This window comes from Prionailurus bengalensis, chromosome B2 (assembly GCF_016509475.1).
Source record: "Prionailurus bengalensis isolate Pbe53 chromosome B2, Fcat_Pben_1.1_paternal_pri, whole genome shotgun sequence".
NCBI classification, from domain to species: Eukaryota; Metazoa; Chordata; class Mammalia; order Carnivora; family Felidae; genus Prionailurus; species Prionailurus bengalensis.
The window spans coordinates 53,552,195-53,570,156 of NC_057349.1; the positions used below are offsets into that span (position 1 = coordinate 53,552,195).

The window sequence follows — 17,962 nt, forward strand, 5'->3', positions numbered from 1 at the left end:
TGACAAAAGCTGGTTTACAGAGAACAGTTCCAAGCTTTAAAAATACACAGCATAAGGCATTCTCAAAAATGGCATGGTCATGTTATTAGACAGTGGGTTCTCCAAATGGGATTCTAAAAGTATTGTTCCTACTGGTAAATCTCAGAAAAATCTAACCATTTGGATAGGAAGTCCCAAAACCCATTTGAATTAAAAACATGCCTGCTGGCTATATATTTTGGCAAAATTATTTTAAACCATTTAGGGCATTAAAAAAGAATCCAGATACCAAGTATATGAAGTCATTTTCATAGTTCAGGATCCTGAGCCTTGAAAATAAAGAAGTCACCATATCTGTTTTTTTTCTTTTCACTCCATATAAGATCAAAAACTGAAATTAAAAAACCAAAAACCTCAGCCTAAAAAAAATGCTACCAACAAAACAAAAACCCTCATACTCTTTCCTACATTCACATCCCTTATTCCCACATCACCTCTACCCTTACACTCAACACTAAGATTTTACTACATAATTTCCTTTTTTCCTCTTGGCAGAGCTGAGACAACATACAATGATTGAAACATTAATAAATGGAACTAAAAGAAGGCCCAAGGGGCTTTAGGAGAAGTCTCTGGGCAGGGGAGGGGGAAAGGGTGCAGACATTATTCAAACAGAAGAAAGAAAGCCTGACCCAAATTCACACAGTTCTAACTGCGGTAGAACCAGGCATGTGCCTGCTCAGGGATGAGCTTTGTTTCATAGTGCACATCTGACCAAATGCCTCATAGAGCACCATCAGGAAATGTGAACCGCAGTCTCACCAAACAGCTCAGAGACACAATACACACCCAACAACAAATGGACTGTTTGCTTCTGCAAATGGAACCAAAGAATCCAGTGTTGGAATTCTCAAAACATAAAAGCATGAGTTGCTCCAATGCTCCTGAAACCTCCCCATGGGTGTTGACTCATTGTGCCACTCAAACTCATGCATCTGCTAGCTTCCCACATCCCTAAGGAAGACACGAGCATCAGTAACATGGATATATTAGCTGTCCCAAGACTGTTTCTAGGGGAGAGAAGGGTCTTATATTCCCTGTTTTCTCTCTTTTCCCACTACAAACTATCGAATGGCAATAATTACTATCCTTGGTCTGGACCATCACCTCTAGTCTCCAATGTCAATACTAAGGACATCCTTTAAGACACAGTCATGAGACACCTGGAATAATACTGGGCTCAAGCGAGCTTCCACCTCCTTCTGGAACTAAGCCTCAGTGTCTGGATTAGTAATAGTCTCCTAACTAGTCTCATTGCACCAAGTCTTGGCTTACTTTCAAATGCCATTTCAGGTTGTTCCTGACTCCACAGCCACAGTTTTCCAGTTCAGTTTTGGCTGCTCTCTCTAAAAAAATTTTTCTAACGTTTATTCATTTTTGAGAGATAGAGACAGAGTACGAGTGGGGGAGGGGCAGAGAGAGAGGGAGGCACAGAATTCGAAGCAGGGTCCAGGCTCTGATCTGTCAGCACAGGGCCCGACGCAGGGTTCGAACCCACAAACTGAGATCACGACCTCAGCCGAAATCGGACACCCAACCAACTGAGCCACCCAGGTGCCCCTGGCTGCTCTCTCTAGACTCAAGCCATCTCCTTCCTATTCTATGCTCAAACCATCTGAACTTTGAACCATGTGAACCACATGCTCCCTCTCTCCTAGGGTCCTCTGTTCAAGCTACTACTCCCCTTGGAACATTCTCCTCATACTCTGCCTAACATGACATAGATTAGGTGCTCAATATCTGCTGAATAAGTGGAGGGAGGGAATATACAACGCAAGATCAGAAACATGTTTCATGTTTTCATTTGAGATGAGTGAGTTTTAACCTGTCATGTCATGTAAGACTTGTCATTTTAGAAAAGTAAAACGTTTCCAATTAAGCTCACTTTCCAATAATAATAGAATGCCCTGACTACTGCACAAAAGTACCCAGCAAGCTCAAGCCCAGAGAGTACTCAGTGAGAACCCAACATTAAGCAGTGAAACTGAGCTTCATCTAAATCATTTTTCTAAAACAATTCCATAAACTTGACACAACAGACTACCTCAAAATGCCTTTCCAATAAAAGAAAACAAGCCAACATAACCCATCTCATAGCACACTCTGATTTTATTCACAGCTTATTACTAGATGACCCACTTACTGCTAACTGAATTGCAACAGCCTCACTGTGCTGGTCAGCTGAGGCCATATATGTGAAAGTCCTCTGAGCAAAGTCAATGCCACCAGACAACTGGGAGATAGGAACACCCTATTTTTACAGATGTTGTCATGGTTCTGGCATGCACTAAGAACACAAGAACAGCCAAACTGCAAAGCTGAGTCAGATACTCCCTAAAAGATTCACTTTTTAAAAAAATGCATGTATTTCATTCTTCTATACAAGGCAAATCATGCAACATTTATTTTTTTATTTTTTTAATAACTGCAATTTGTTGAAAAGATTAAAAAGCTTAATCAAATTTACTACTTAAAAAACTTATGTGTAACATGGGAAAGGCAACATCTCTGAAGTAAAAAGAACTAAGATATTCAGCTTAGAGAAAGCTATAACTATACTTAAGGATTAAGGAATCAGGGGAACTCAAGCTGAAAGCACCCAAAGGCACTTGGAGGATTCCCTCGTTTCACTTGTGAGCAAGCTGAGGCTACAAGAAGTGAAGTGACTTGACCAGCATCTCCTGTGGTAGTAGAAGGCCTAGGGTGTGGACTTGGGTCTTCTAAATTCCAATTTAGAATCAGCAAGACGTTTCTCCTTCACATTTACAAAAGAAATCTATCCTTACAACTCCCACTAATTTTTTCTCTGGGTCAGTAGCCACAGTGGGTGCTTCCTTTCAGTGTGCCTTCTGCTGGGAAAATGGCTGTCCACACATAGGTCACGAAAGAGCACCCTCTACCTTTGCCTTAACCCCTGAAGTCAAGACCCTTTTCACCGGAGCTTCTCAGTCTCTATCCTGGCAAAGTAGCTGATATATAAAATTCTACACATTTTCAGAGGAAGCTACACCCTTGGATCTCTGACATAAACTGAAGGTCAGGGTTCACAGTAATTTTCCTCACTAAACACAACACCTTAACTGACAGCATTTCCCCCACAGAATGGTAGATTTCCCCCTGGCATCATGCTCTCTTCTACTCTCATACCAGAACTACGAACGATAATGTCTCTGAAATGTACATGTACTAAGGTGTCCATAACCAATATGAGCTCCAAGAATTGGCTCATCCCAGGGGTTATTTCTATTCCGACAGGTTGACAAAATTTTTAACTAATTACAGAGTTAGATGAATATACTGTCTGACAAATGATAGGTATTCAGTAAATATTTGCTTAAGATATAGTGAGAGGATGAGTAGAGTTGGGGAGACAGAAGGAGGCAGCCTACTCTGCTTATGCATAATGCCTCATGTCCATAGGAACAAAAGAAATGCCCTGTTACGAATTTGGAAAACATATAGCTTTTCTACTCAGCAGATGGTTACAAGATGTTTCCTCTTTTCCACAGCAGCAGAAGACACTAATAAGATAGAAGTTATCAAGTACTTAACCAGAAGTTAAGTAAGTCCTTTTCACATATATTACCTCATTTAATGCTCAAAACACACCACCCTGTTTCACAGATGGGGAAAATAAGACTGGGTTAAATTTTAGTCTTCTGATTCAAGATTTCATAAGTTCCCTTTCCTCTGCCACCCCAAATCTGTACTGACTTCTTAAAACATTCCAGAAAAAGCTGTGCCTACCAGTGAACCATCTCATTTTATAAAAGCAAAAACTGATCTAATGGACACAGTAAATATAGAAATGATAGGTAATCAAATGTTCTTCCTTGTACAACACAAAACAACTATTGGTTTCAGAGGGTTGGACACAAGAGTGGTATCAAAGGAAATTCAATTCCTTCATATATTTGTTAAAATAAAAGAGGTTATATTCTATTTGAGAGAGTTCTGGTATGAAGAAGAATGAAAGCTGCACACTGGAAAAAATGGACCTCAAAATTCTTCTACCTCCAGAATTTCTTAACATAATTGTTTCACGAGTAAAAGTGTAACAATGAGAGGAACACTGGCACAGAGCCGTGGAAGGTTGTGACCTGTGTTCAATTCCAGACCCCACCACATACTAGCCCTGTGGCCTTTCTGGGCCTCAGTTTCTTCCCATGTGAAGTATCTCCTCATGGAGATGCTGAGAGCCTAAAACAACACACACACAGGGTTCAGAACAGCACCTGCCCCCAGTGAGCAGAGGTAACTGTGCACCAGGTGGGGACTACTGCATAAACTCTTTGATTCACACTACTCGACAATGTAGTCAGACAAAAGCAAATCCCATATTGAGTTTGTCAACACAGGCAAATATTTCCAAGCCAAGATGTTTGCTTCCAAAGACAACCTCTTCAAAGATGTTTTAACTATTTTGGCAGAAACAAATGTAATCAACACATTTTTAGTCAGTGCTTCCAAGTTTCAAAAATGTGTGAAAATGCTCCACAAAATATTTTTAACAGCAAAGATGGCACAAATATTTTGAAAATTCTATCTGGCTATAACGGTCTCCCTAAAAGGAAGAGTTAAATAAAGGACAAAAGCAAAAAGTTGATAAAGTTCAAGTACTAATGCTTTAAATTTAGGAAATGCTCATTTATTTCTTAATCAAATAAGGGGGAAAATATAACTATTCTCTTTGTACAGCAAAGGCTTTAAATTTTTGCACGTCCTTCATTTAATTGAAAAGATCAAAGCATTGTAATACTGAAAAAGACCCAAATTCTATGCAACTATTTCAAAACAAAATTTTCAGAAACTGGTTATGAAATCCAAGTAACAACTAACAATGGTAAACATTTTTAAAAATTAATAAATGCCTTCTCATTTTAAAAGATGAAATAGTTCAGAAAGGAATGAGTTAGTCAACTGTAAACCAAATTACCTTTGTTTTCAAAATTAGTAGACCAAAGCTATCATATAAAAGGAAAAGCATTTAGATTTTATCCTAGTGCTTGAATTCTAATAAAGAATTCTGGAGTCTAAGATTCATAAAAGACTTGGCCAAAGAAAATAATATCAAATAATTATATTTCAGCAAGTTTGAACATTAATATATTCTTCTAACATTTTGAGGTGGTTCTCAATTTAAGTTTTAAAATATGAAAGTTAATTAAAAATTAAACTCTTCATTATTTAGAGACTGATAATATAATTTCTACAATATCCACACTCCTTATTTCTCATCCTCTCTCCTTGGCTTCTTTCCTTGGTTACTGAACTATACGTTGGCAATTCACCAAAAGATGAAAAGGAACATAGGAAGAGTTTGGCTTTCATTAGTTAATAAGTGGCTACGCAGTATGGTGGGAAGTTAAAGTTCTTCATGATTACCATCCCAGAGGCCTAACTTCCAGGTAACTAAGTTTACAGTCATGGTCCCTGTCATTTGTTCTACACAAACAATGGGATATACTCTACGCAGAAAAGAGCTATGTTTTATTACTCTCAAAGTGCCTCGTTTTGGTTCAATATATAACAGGTACATAATAAGTGCCTGACAGAGAAATAAAAGAAGAGAGAGATGGAGGAAAGGGTGAAAACAGTAAACAAACAAAAAGGTACGCAGTTACATACATGAATTCATAGATATTTAAAAGTGAAAGAGAGGTATACGGGAAAAGGTAGGTAACTTGTATCAGGTTAAGAGTTCAGCTTGGTAAAAATATGTGGGTCAAGCTCTTCCACTTACTGGTTGAGTGACCTAAGCAAGTTATTTACCTTTCCTAAGGCTCAGTTTCCTCCTCTGTAAAATGGAGCTAAAAATAGAACCATTCCATAGGCTTGCTCTGAAGATTAAATATCACAACAGTGGAGTGTCTGGCATATAGTAGGACTCAACAAATACCATTATTATTAATAGCAGTTTCATGATTTAGTCCAATATTCTCCTCTTCTAGGAAATGAAACTGAGCTTAAAGAAATTTAGGGGCGCCTGGGTGGCACAGTCGGTTAAGCGTCCGACTTCAGCCAGGTCACGATCTCGCGGTCCGGGAGTTCGAGCCCCGCGTCAGGCTCTGGGCTGATGGCTCAGAGCCTGGAGCCTGTTTCCGATTCTGTGTCTCCCTCTCTCTCTGCCCCTCCCCCGTTCATGCTCTGTCTCTCTCTGTCCCAAAAATAAAAAAAAGCGTTGAAAAAAAAATTAAAAAAAAAAAAAAAGAAATTTAAAAAGTCCAAGTCGTACAGCTCTCTGGGCCAAAGGCTGACTAGAACTCAGACCTCCTGCCTCCTGGGCCCCAAATCCGCACTGCTTATCAGAAAACCTACATTGAGGGGGACCTGGGTGGCTCAGTCAATTAAGCATCCGACTTCAGCTCAAGTCATGATCTGGCAGTTCATGAGTTTGAGCCCCATATCGAACTCACTGCTGTCAGCCTGTCAGCACAGCACCTGCTTCGGATCCTCTGTCCCCCTTTCTCTGGCCCTCCCCCACTAATACTCTCCCAAAAATAAGTGAATATTACAACAAAGGAAATGAAAAGAAAAGAAAAAAGAAAAACTACATTGAGAAGAGAACAAGATGCAAATGCTAAGCTAGGGTGATGCTGGTTCCCCAAATTCAGCATTTTTAAGAAACATGCTTTTTTTTAATGTTTTTTTAACATTTATTTATTTTTGAGAGACAGAAAAACAGAGCTTGAGCAGGCGAGGGGTAGAGCAAGAGAGGGAGACACAGAATCTGAAGCAGGATCCAGGCTCTGAGCTGTCAGCACAGGGCTCGACGCGGGGCTTGAACTCACAAGCCACGAGGTCATGACCTGAGCTGAAGTTAGACACTTAGCCGACTGAGCCACCCAGGCACCCGGAAACATGCTTTTAAGAAGTATATGTCTAAAACATATGCCACGTTCTCTTATGCTCCACTAAAAGATACTCTGATCAAGTTAACTCAGGGGTAAGGTGCTTCCCATAAACATTCCAGATAATTCTACTGCAAGGACCCTGGAGTCACACTTGGAGAAGCACTGCTGTAGAAATAAGAAGCATAGGGACCTTCCTATCCATAGTCTTGGGCATTAGAATCATCTGTGGAGCTGTACCCTTATCTATTACATTAGAATCACAGGGGTGACATCCAGGCACCTGTTTGTTTTTTCAATTTTTTTAACATTTTATTTATTTTTGAGAGAGAGAGAGTGTGTGAGCAGGGGAGGGGCAGAGACAGAGGGAGACACAGAATCTGAAGCAGGCCCCAAACTGTCAGCACAGAGCCTGATGCAAGGCTTGCACCCACAAACCACGAGATCATGACCTGAGCTGAAGTTGGATGCTAAGTGGACTAAGCCACCCAGGTGCCCCCAGGCCCTCAGGTGACACTTACATGTGGTCAGTTAGAGATTCAATGGCCTATAAACAGAGAAGACAGCCATCTTTGCTGAGGTCAATGTAACAAGACTAGAAAGAGGTGGGATTTGTGAAACTAGAGAAATAAGAAAGCTTTGTGGGAAAAGCTCAAGGATAAAGGTAGGAGACCTTGTCACAAGGTACAGGAAGCATGTAAGTCTTAGACAAATAAATCCCTGAAGAAGGTGACTGCAATGAGCTCATTCCTCCCTGTTCCCAAACATGATCTGCCTTTTCCACCACTGTTTATAACACTCATCCTTCACAGATGAACATCAACTCCTATAAACATCAACCCCTGCTCTGACCTCACAGCAATATCCTTCAGCACTTTGACAATTAATCTAAGTAGGTTGCTGAGCAGCTCAAGTCAGCTACTGCCATTTACTGTGCTGCCTTTAAGGACATTACTTAACCTTAATTTTGAATTCTTCATTCTATAAAAGAAGAACTGTCAATTTTGCCTATTCATACAGTTGTCAGGATAATCAAAAGCCACAATGTTTCTAAAATCCTTTTTCTAATTCCAAAGCAATACACAAACCTAAGATACTCCTTTTTTTTATGTTCAACTCCTGATCGGAGGCAAGATGTAACAGGACTCTGAGATTTTATTTGGTAGGCACTCAAGCAGCGGCTGGCTGAGCCACCTCCACAGAACCCCTGCGCCTGGAGGAGCATTCTAGGTCAGCATAGGATGGCAAGGATTTAAAGGGGAGGTAGGTCGGTCACCTATACTAAGAATGATAAATTTCATAGGACCAGGGAAGTTAAAGTCAGAGGCCTGCACTAAGTCGAAGTTTAATAAAAGTTCAGAGAACCGTACACTATTCTACTTGGAAGCTAACTTAAAAGTCATCAACCTCAATCCTGCAGACAAATGACCAAGAGAAAGAGTGGAATCAATAGGGAAGATATGAAAAAGATCCTGAAGGATTAAATAAAAGGAATGCTAGCTAATCAGTCATTTCTGAGCTGTAATGCTAATAAAAGGGGTTGAGGGCTCTCATTTGCATTTGATTCTCCAACAAAAAAAGTAGAGTCTGGGGCGCCTGAGTGGCTCAGTTGGTTGAGCGTCTGACTCCAGTTCAGGTCCTGATCTCACAGTTCGTGAGTTCAAGCCCCACGTCAGGGGGGGCTCTGACAGCTCAGAGCCTTGAGCCTGCTTTGGATTCTGTGTCTCCCTCTCTCTCTGTTCCTTCCCTGCTCACACTCTGTCTCTGTCTCTCTCAAAAATAAATAAAGATTAAAAAATATTAAAAAAAAAAGTAGAGTCCAATGCAAGATAAATAGTTCTAACCAAGGTAATTAAGCAAACAGAATCAAACACCTCAAAAGGTGACAGGAAGAATGTCCTAAGAGAAGTTACCTAAGCTGTCGGTTCTGACACTTTGTAAGCCCCAGAATGAAGAGTCTTTTTCTGGACTGCAGGAAAATAAGACATCAAACTCTTCAGACAATGACTATCCCATTCAGTTTTCACCCCAAAAGATGTAACGCTTTGGTAAGTACTTCCACATCACAATTATTTAACAGATCTAACTGGCAGGTTTGCACCTTCTTTTCACATATATTTACCACTGAAGTTTCAAAAATCTTCAAAAATATTCCAATTAGAAAGGTAAAATCCTTGGCATGAGGATAATACAAGGCGGGGGGGGGGGGGGGAAAGAAGGTCTGTGTAGCACTTAGGAAACAGACTTTGATTTTAAGAATTTCCAATATTGAAAAAATTTTAAGGCTTACAAGAAGCCAAATTATACAAAAAAAAAAAAAAAAACACCTAGAAAACATGAAGCAAAGCAAGAGGTTGCATTAGTAAACACGGAACAGCTAACTCGTTTCTTTTCGCGCTGACATGAACTATATGCTTTCTTTTCGAAAGGTAACCCCACTGAAAACTGTAAATATTAAGGGATGACATAATATTGGCAAGGTGTGGTGATGTATGTAAACAAAAACATCTTCAGCGATTTCAGCAGCTAAGGCCCAAAATGATCATGCACACTGACCCTCATAAAACTTGATTCTATCACTGTGTCAATGATCTCTGCTGACCTTGCCAAGACTGTTTATCATCACATACCCCATTTATGTCCGGAGTTTGCGTAAAAAGACAAAGTTAGAAGTAGCTTAAAGAAAAAGCCATCAAATTCCAACTAGTAACATGTAGAGGCTGTTTTGGGTAACACATGTCTCAAGCAAGTAAATAAATTTTACTTACATTTAAATGTAAGTAAATATACATTTTGCGCTTATGTTTACGTTTTAAAGACAAGTGAAACCCCAGAGAAATAACTCATCTGAAGCTAAATATCAGTGTTAGGAATAAAGATCTCAACTTCCTGCCAGATGGTATCATACTGAAATTCCTATGACATGCTGCCCAAATGGTTTCTGATTTTAGATGGGAGCTGAGGAACAACTCATGTAACAGAGACAAAATATTTGGGTGATTTCCTCCGTGCTACCCATCCCAACACACACACACACACACACACACACACACACACACAAACTTAAAGCAAGTATATGAGTGTTCCTATGCATGAAAACCGATAGAGAACTAGAACTGACTTTTCCAAACTTCTCAATTAGCAAGCCAGCACTGACCGATAACTGTATTGTATTCTGTCTACATTTGTCATGAGGCTATTGTCTTCTCATGACTATTTTCTGATTCAATTTTGCCTACAAGTTTCCAAAAGCTATTCCACAGGAAAAGTCAAGAGATGTGAACTACAGAACTTCAGAAGATGTGCATTCTCTTTCAATGAAGCTTTTTTAAGTCTTCCGACGACAACAAAAATGTATAGGGGTTTAAAGTGTGATCAAAGAATGTGGAAATCACAGAAAATAAAAATCACAATAACCAAACCTAAGATTACAGACAATAAAACGCACCAAGAACTCTCCAACTTCCACACAAGCTAATATGAAAATAATTTAAAACAGACAAATTACAGAACCTCCCTCGGATTATAAGCACCAGGAGTACTTATTTTACACCTGCAACTCAGACTCTGCATTTCACTTACCTCATTTCCATCTGTGCCCCTGGAAGCAGAGAACACAATAGTACAGAGGGAATGACATCTCTTTTTTCCAAAGTGAAAATTGTTTATTTCATGAGGGCAGAATCTCTCAGTGTTATGCTTTTCTTGAACACTGCTATAACTTTTTGATGGGTCTTCAGAAAGCCCACTTTTTTCAGAAGATCTCTCTGTACCATAGTGAATGGAACTTAAGCTGGCTGCCTTTCGTAAAGAGAAAACCTCAGTTTTCCTTTGGAATGTTATTTCTCTCCTGTTGACAGCATCTAAATGTTCCTTCCTCTTTGCACAATATGGAGTGCTGTTCTTTTCTGGAATCCTTTCGTCCAGATCACTAACTTTTACTTCTGTTTCACTGTCATCAGCAGGAGAGGTGTCCACATGGTAAGACCGAATGCTCACAGTACTCGGCACAAGTTTCTGTTTATCATCAACTACAACTTCTGTCCCCTCTTGCCGAATACCACTTTCCGGTGTGAGGTTTGGGGCGGCAGATCCCTCCAGCACCAGTCCCCTGAGTGAAAAAGCAGGCTGTTCTCTTGAGAGCTGAACGCTGCTCTCCCTCTTGTCTTCATTGTCCTGGCTTGGCTCTACTGAGTCTGTGTCACCTACAGTTGTCTTGACCGGTTTTCTCCTGAAATATTTTCTTCTGGGAGAGTATTTTTCAGGGCTCAAAGGAGTTTTGGCAGGATCTAAATACTGTTCTTCTTTCTCAGCTCTTACACATCTGCAGACATTCCCCATTTGATATGCAGGAAATCACAGTTCCACAGATTCACTCATTTCAAAATCCAGGGCTTACCTCGATCTTCCGCATTAAGTCTGAAAGTCCCACTCTGACCTCTAATTCCTCAGACTTTGTGACCATCCTCTTCAGCATGAAGCCATTTTGCTTATGAGAAAAACACATGCAAGAAATGCCATGGCATCTTGCCCAGCTGGGTCCCTGTGTCTCATTAGACACCGTGGCTTATTTCTGGCCACCAATCCTTTTAGACAAACATTAGTGTTCACGGTAAAATTACAATGCTGCTGAGCTTTCAAGGCAAACCTCAGCTTTATCACACGAGAAGACTCTGACCCTCACTCTAACTTTCGATTTTCAGAAAAGCACTTACGCTACCAAAGTTTGCATTAACCTTTGAAACTACTGGTGGTTCAACAAATCTGAGAGCAAACAAAAAGCAAATACAGGAGTAATTTAACAAAATGTCTTTCAAATTTAGTTTCAGAGAGTCTCTACCATATAATTTTTTTCTTAAGAAAAAACAACTAATTTTGGTACTTGCCAAAAAAAAAAAAAAAGGCTCAAAAATCTATGTAAATTATACTCAGACTTTTTAAAAACATCAGCCATTAAAAAAAAACCCAACAGGATGATTCAATAGCTGAAGGAGAGATAATAAATGCTAAATTCCTAAAAATATCAATTAAAATTATTTCTAAAATCTTATAAAATAGTTTCTAATATTTTTCATATTACATTTTCATATGACACCAATTTCCAAGCCATTTTCCTTATGTGATCATTAGTATTTTCACATAAGCAAATTGATAAATTTTATGATTTAAAGCATAAAATGCTTAGCCAAAAGAAACACATGAATGTGTTTCTTTTACATGAAGGAAGGCAGTTAAACTTCATATATAACTTTTGTAATTGTACCCTAGTTAAATATTATGCAATTTTACTAGGGTCTTGCTGTAAAAATAGTAAATCAGTATGGAGCCTGATTATCTAAGGTGTGCATATTTCTAAAACTGAGTCACAGATGTGGTAAAAAGAAAATTAGTATGGCATGACTGGACTTACACGTAAGCAGATTATCATTTGACTCATTAGAAAAAAAAAATAATTGCCATTCTCTAGGTAGACTGATCAGAAGACGGAACTCATTATACTTTTCTAAATAAGAATATCCAATTAAATAGTCAAGTTAGCAATGTTGCTGATACTTGTCAATAGGCCTGTGTGATGAGGCTTTCCTTAATGATTCAAAGAGATAATGAAACAATCTCCAATGGCAAAACTGAGTATCCTAGGAGACAAACCGGCAAAAATAAAGGCTCAGATGTGGGTTTATTTTTAATTTGATTTTCAATGTCTTCATTGGCAATGGAACATTATTCACGAGAATTTAAAAGTATAATGGCTAGAGTCTGTACTGGCAAGATAAAGGCACAACTAACCAGTGATGTGCATCCCATCCGCCATTCCTTCTAGCCCTGCCAGTCTGAGCAACTGCCCCCTCTCCCAGAAATGGCCCAACTTTAGTCTCTGCCTGGAAGCTAGCATTCGTCCTGCAAAGTCTAGCTCTAATATCAGTAAAAATTTCCCTTACTCTCTAACACCTTGCTGATCCTACCACAACACTCCCTCCTCTGCATCCCCATTTTTATTTATATTGCATTGGACTCGTCACCAATAGATTTATGAACATTGTCCCAACAGATAGAACAACATACTTCATTATCTTAGTATCTCTGAATCTAGCATATGGTAACTATTGATAGAGGATTACTGTGTTGATAATGCTTATCTTCAGAGAGCCTGACTGGAAAAGAGATTCAACTTGTGATACTGGTAATAAATATATTTTTAATAACGAATTGATCTTTTAAAGTTACTTCCCTTATTTATGCAAAGTATAGAGACAAAACAAACAAAAACAACCAAAACTCACTTGGAGTGAGGATGATCACCACTGCTATAAATAGCCTTTTATCTTGGCATAATCAGAGAATCATTCTAATCTTAAATTATCAAAGTACTATGAAAAGTTCTTTCATTCAAATAAGAAGAAATATTTTTATTTTACCAAAACATTGTTGCATTCCACTTTAAACAGATCTGGGTCTAATTTTTAAATATTGGTGATAATTTAATTTAATATGCTGTAGTTCAGGTCCTAAAATACACTGGAACTCATAATACATGCCACAGGACCATTAGGATTATATTAGAAGTACTTCTGTGGCTGGTCTTCCTTTTTCTCCCAATGACAAAATGCAGAGTTTCTTAACACAGAATTCTTTTTTAAAAAGTTTATTTATTTATTTTTGAGAGAGAGACAGAGAGTGAGCATGTGGGAGCACAAGCAAGGGAGGGCCAGAGAGAAGGGGAGAGAGGGAATCCCAAGCAGGCTCTGTGCTGTCAGTGCAGAGCCCGATGCAGGGCTCGAACCCACAAACCGTGAGATCATGACCTGAGCCAAAATCGAGTTGGACACTTAACCAACTGAGTCACCCAGGCTCCCCAGTATATAATTCTTTTTTGAATGACATTTTGCTTTATATCTCTTCAAACTTAAGGGTCTATATAGACTGATTCTAATTCCCAACCATTTTCTCACATTTTGGTCTGACATTTTCTGGTTTCTGCTCCCAGTCGCTTGGGAATGTTTTCTCCAAGGTCTCCAAAGTCTTCCTTCTAGACAAAACTATGGCTTAGTCTTCATTTTCTTATTTCATACTGCTCATCATTCCTTTATAATTGAAACTCTTTTCCCCTGGCTTCAGCAATACTAGATTTTCAAGTTGCTTTCATCTATCTCTCCAAATGTTCCTTTTCTGTTTCCCCAGATGGAACTTCTTCCTCCTGCATCCCAAATCATGGGCCTTCCCTAAACTTCTGTCCTTAGCTCTTCATGTATTCAAGAGGATTCTCTCAAATCCTCTGGAGATCCCTCTCTCCAACACTTTTATACTGATAACTCCAAATGTGTCACCTGTAGCCAACTTCCCAAACTGCTCAGTGCACAGATGCACAGGACGCCCGCCACACCATCAAACCCACCCGGGAGGTCATTCATTCTCCCCTGACTATCACTCTGTTTCTCTCAGTCATCTACTGGTTTCTTGTTTGTTTTATCTGTCAGGCGCAACGGTTCAGAGTCAGCCTTAATCCCTCTCCTTCGTTCTCTGTGCTCTGTTGCTAAGCCCATTCCTTTCTTCTTTCAAAATGCCATCCCTTGGATTCAATTTTCATCCCCATCTGAGTCCTGACCTTTATCACTCTACTCTGAGATCACCACCTCGGCTTCTTAGCTTTTGTCTCCCTAACTACAGACTCTACTCATTTCAATTTATTTCATGAAGAATTGATAGATTTAGTTTCCTCAAACATTATTTTTCAGGTTCAGAAGGGTTAAGTGATGCACCCAATGTAATCAACTGCCATAAGTAAGAGTTAATGGTGACACTTAGCGCTGCCTCCCACCACAGTCTGGGTGGCTTTCTACTGCCTCACAGCGCTCTTACTCTGACATTCAAATTCCAGCCACAGCCTGTTTCCCAACTGTGTCAGTAATGATGGGATTGGCTCCCTGCTCCAACAGGCATTTTGTCTTCCCATGTGGGGTTCCTGCAGTCTCTACCCTACTAAAAGTTGTGGGACCTGATCCACTGAGGACTAATTAAAGGATCCCCAGGGGCACCTGGGTGGCTCAGTCAGTTAAGTGTCCGACTTCAGCTCAGGTCAAGATCTCACGGTTTGTGAGTTCGAACCCTGTGTTGGGCTCTGTGCTGACAGCTCAGAGCCTAGAGCCTGCTTCAGATTCTGTGTCTCCCTCTCTCTCTGCCCTTCCCTTGCTTGTACTCTCTCTCCCTCAAAAATAAACATTTAAAAGAATTTAAAAAATAATAATAATTAAAGGATCACTGAGAATGCTGAGGAACTACATATGAAATGTGCTTTTCAGCCAGTTCTACTTAGCCTTTACCCAATTCTAGAAACAAGGTCTTGGCTCTGGGCCCAAATCCTTGCTGTGGTTTAGTGCTCAGTCCCCTAATCCCCTAAGGCAGGAGTGCTCTAATAATTGGGACCCTTAGATCTTTAGGGTCTTGCCTCCAGTTCCTGCTACTGGATCACCCTGACAGCAATACCTCCACACTGTGGGAACATTCACCTGTATTAGCTACCCTGTAGTCAGGCTGGTGACACCTAGTCACCTGGGTCTTCTCCAATTTCCTACCGCTGTAATTTTGTTCACCTGCCTGTTCAGGTGCTGGGACTACCTAGACTCTAATTCCTATAGCTCTCCATACCTGTCACATTTATCCTGCTCCCAAATGAGCCCCAGGTACACTATTTCCCACTATTCCCTTACAAATCTTAAAATCCAATAAAACTTGCACAAATTAAGAAATAAGTATTATTCCTCCTGTGATTTGGTTCCAAATCCCAGCTCCTTCCTGAAGCTGGCAAGCTACCTCTTCCTCCTTTAAGGTCCAACTGAACAGCAGTCATTCAGTATGACTTGCCACATGCCTACTATGGGTCAGGCTGTGGGCTGCACAGAGAATATGCATCAGCAGGAAAATGGTTCATAAACTAAAGCAAGTTCCAGAGTTAGGATTCACCTTAAATCAAATAAAGATGTTTTTTGTTTGTTTGTTTGTTTTCAAAAAAAAAAAAAACTAAAAAATCAAAATAAGCCCTCAATGAGCACAGATTTTTTATATAAATCATAGTTAACAAATCTGCACTGACTCTCCTCAAATCCAATTTGAGAAAGTACAGGTCTACACAAAATACAGATTCTTCTAATTCAGGAGATACCGTTATGAGAATTATACTGCCATCTAGTGTCTATCAACAGGAAAAAGGAGTTTGCACAGCTGAGAAACCATTATACCAATAAAAACCATTCTAAGGATTGAATCATAAAATTTTTATGTATCTAAATCAAGTAATACTATCCAATAAATAAAAGAAATGAGTCTGCATTCCATAAAAAGAATCTGTGTCTTCCAACACTGAGACTGAAACCGCTTAAAAGTAGAAGTTAAAATCAAAATGGCTGCATTAATGCTTCAGGGAGGTTCAATTTTAAACTAAGTAACCTTTTTCCTCTCTTCCGTAAACCTCCCTTCCTCCCTTCTTAGCCTTTTGCTTCAGGAACCCAGAGCCACCTAGAAAACATGATGAACTTGGCTAGTAGTAGGTACACAATTCCTGTGGAAACCAGCTGGATCCTGTATTTCCCTATAAAATCCTGGAGCCCCTTCCTCCAGGTGGGCTTGTATTTTGAGGGCCTGAGCCTGCTGCAGTCTTCTTTGCCCAGCAAAGCAACAAAGCTATTGTTTCTCTTAAAGCTATTGTTCCTCTTTATATCCAAACTCTTGTCTTCACCATACATATTTGGGCTCCAGAGCATAGAGGCCAGTTTTCCACAACAGGATTACAAGCATCTTAGAATATTTAAGCTCATCAATACCAGGAGACAGGGTGCAAGGTTCACAGGCAGTATGTTACTTGAAAGGAAAAATTCAAATGTACTTTTTAAGAAGGCTGAAATTTATTTTCTTCCATAGGATGTAAGTGCATAATTTATTCTTCATATGAACCACTTGAAAATCAGCAATGAGAGGCTAAAAGAAATGATAACTAAGAAAAATTAAGCTTACCTGAAAGTGCAAAATTATTGTCCATATTAATCCCAAAGTCAACTTGGGATTTCCATCTGTTATGTCATCATTTCTAATATTCACTAATTTCACCTGTGTTATATGGAAAGAAGAAATAAAGAAAACTTTTTCAAACCAGCACATAAGTTATACTTACCTACATAAAATCAATTCTAAATTACACAAAGAAAAAAATTGAGTGATCTAAACACAAGTAAATCCTCAAAATATTGTCTTACTCCCTTATCTCTACTCACTTTAGATTGCAAATTATAGAGTCACCACAAAGGAAAAAAAAAGGGCGTTACTCTGTTTTTTCTTCTAGAACAAGTATTATAAGTAATCACTTTCCAATTGAAAAATACTACTGAAGTTGGGAATTCTTAAATACTTGAGATTTTAATATTAGACACAATTTTATCACTTGAAAATAAGCTTTATTTTGCTGTAACCATTAAGATACTGTTCTGAACCATAAAATAGTTTAACAACTTTCTCATACTTCTGTCACAAAGTGGGAAAAAAATTAAAAAAAAAAACTAGCATCTTTTTTCCATTTATCTACCATAAATTGTTACCAAGATAAATAAATATGTAAGTCACTGGATATTTGGAAGGCTGCTCAAATATGAAAAATAAAAATAAAAACAAACAATAATACTTAAAGCTTATTAAGTATCAAATTATGCATTTTCAGGTAAACAAATATAGTAATGATACCTATCATTTATATCCTGGATAAAAATAATTAAATATCATGAATCAAACACAATAATAACTAACATCTCACTTCCTGGACAAAACACTGACAAAAACACTTCAGACAAGGAAACATAATCAACCATCAGTCCTTATGAAAACTTCCACTAGAATTAATAATAAGGTAAACAGGAGTGCCTGGGCGGCTCAGTTGGTTAAGCATCTGCCTCTTGATCTCAACTCAGGTCATGATCTCACAGTTTGAATTTAAGCCTCTCATCCTGCTCTGCGCTGATGGTGCGGAGCCTGCTTGGGATTCTGTCTCTCCTCTATGACCCCCACCCCCCACTTGTACTCTCTCGCTCTTT

At 39.1% G+C, this 17,962-nt stretch overlaps 1 protein-coding gene across 18 annotated transcripts in view; it reads right to left on the bottom strand.

The window, feature by feature from the left end:
* DST (dystonin) overlaps positions 1–17,962 on the bottom strand; it is a 496,232-nt gene that overhangs the window by 207,392 nt on the left and 270,878 nt on the right. For all 18 annotated transcript variants that reach the window (XM_043591694.1, XM_043591680.1, XM_043591693.1 and 15 more), the window contains one exon: positions 16,896–16,988. In XM_043591694.1, coding sequence (XP_043447629.1) covers positions 16,896–16,988 — 93 coding nt within the window. The remainder of the gene's footprint in view (positions 1–16,895; positions 16,989–17,962) is intronic.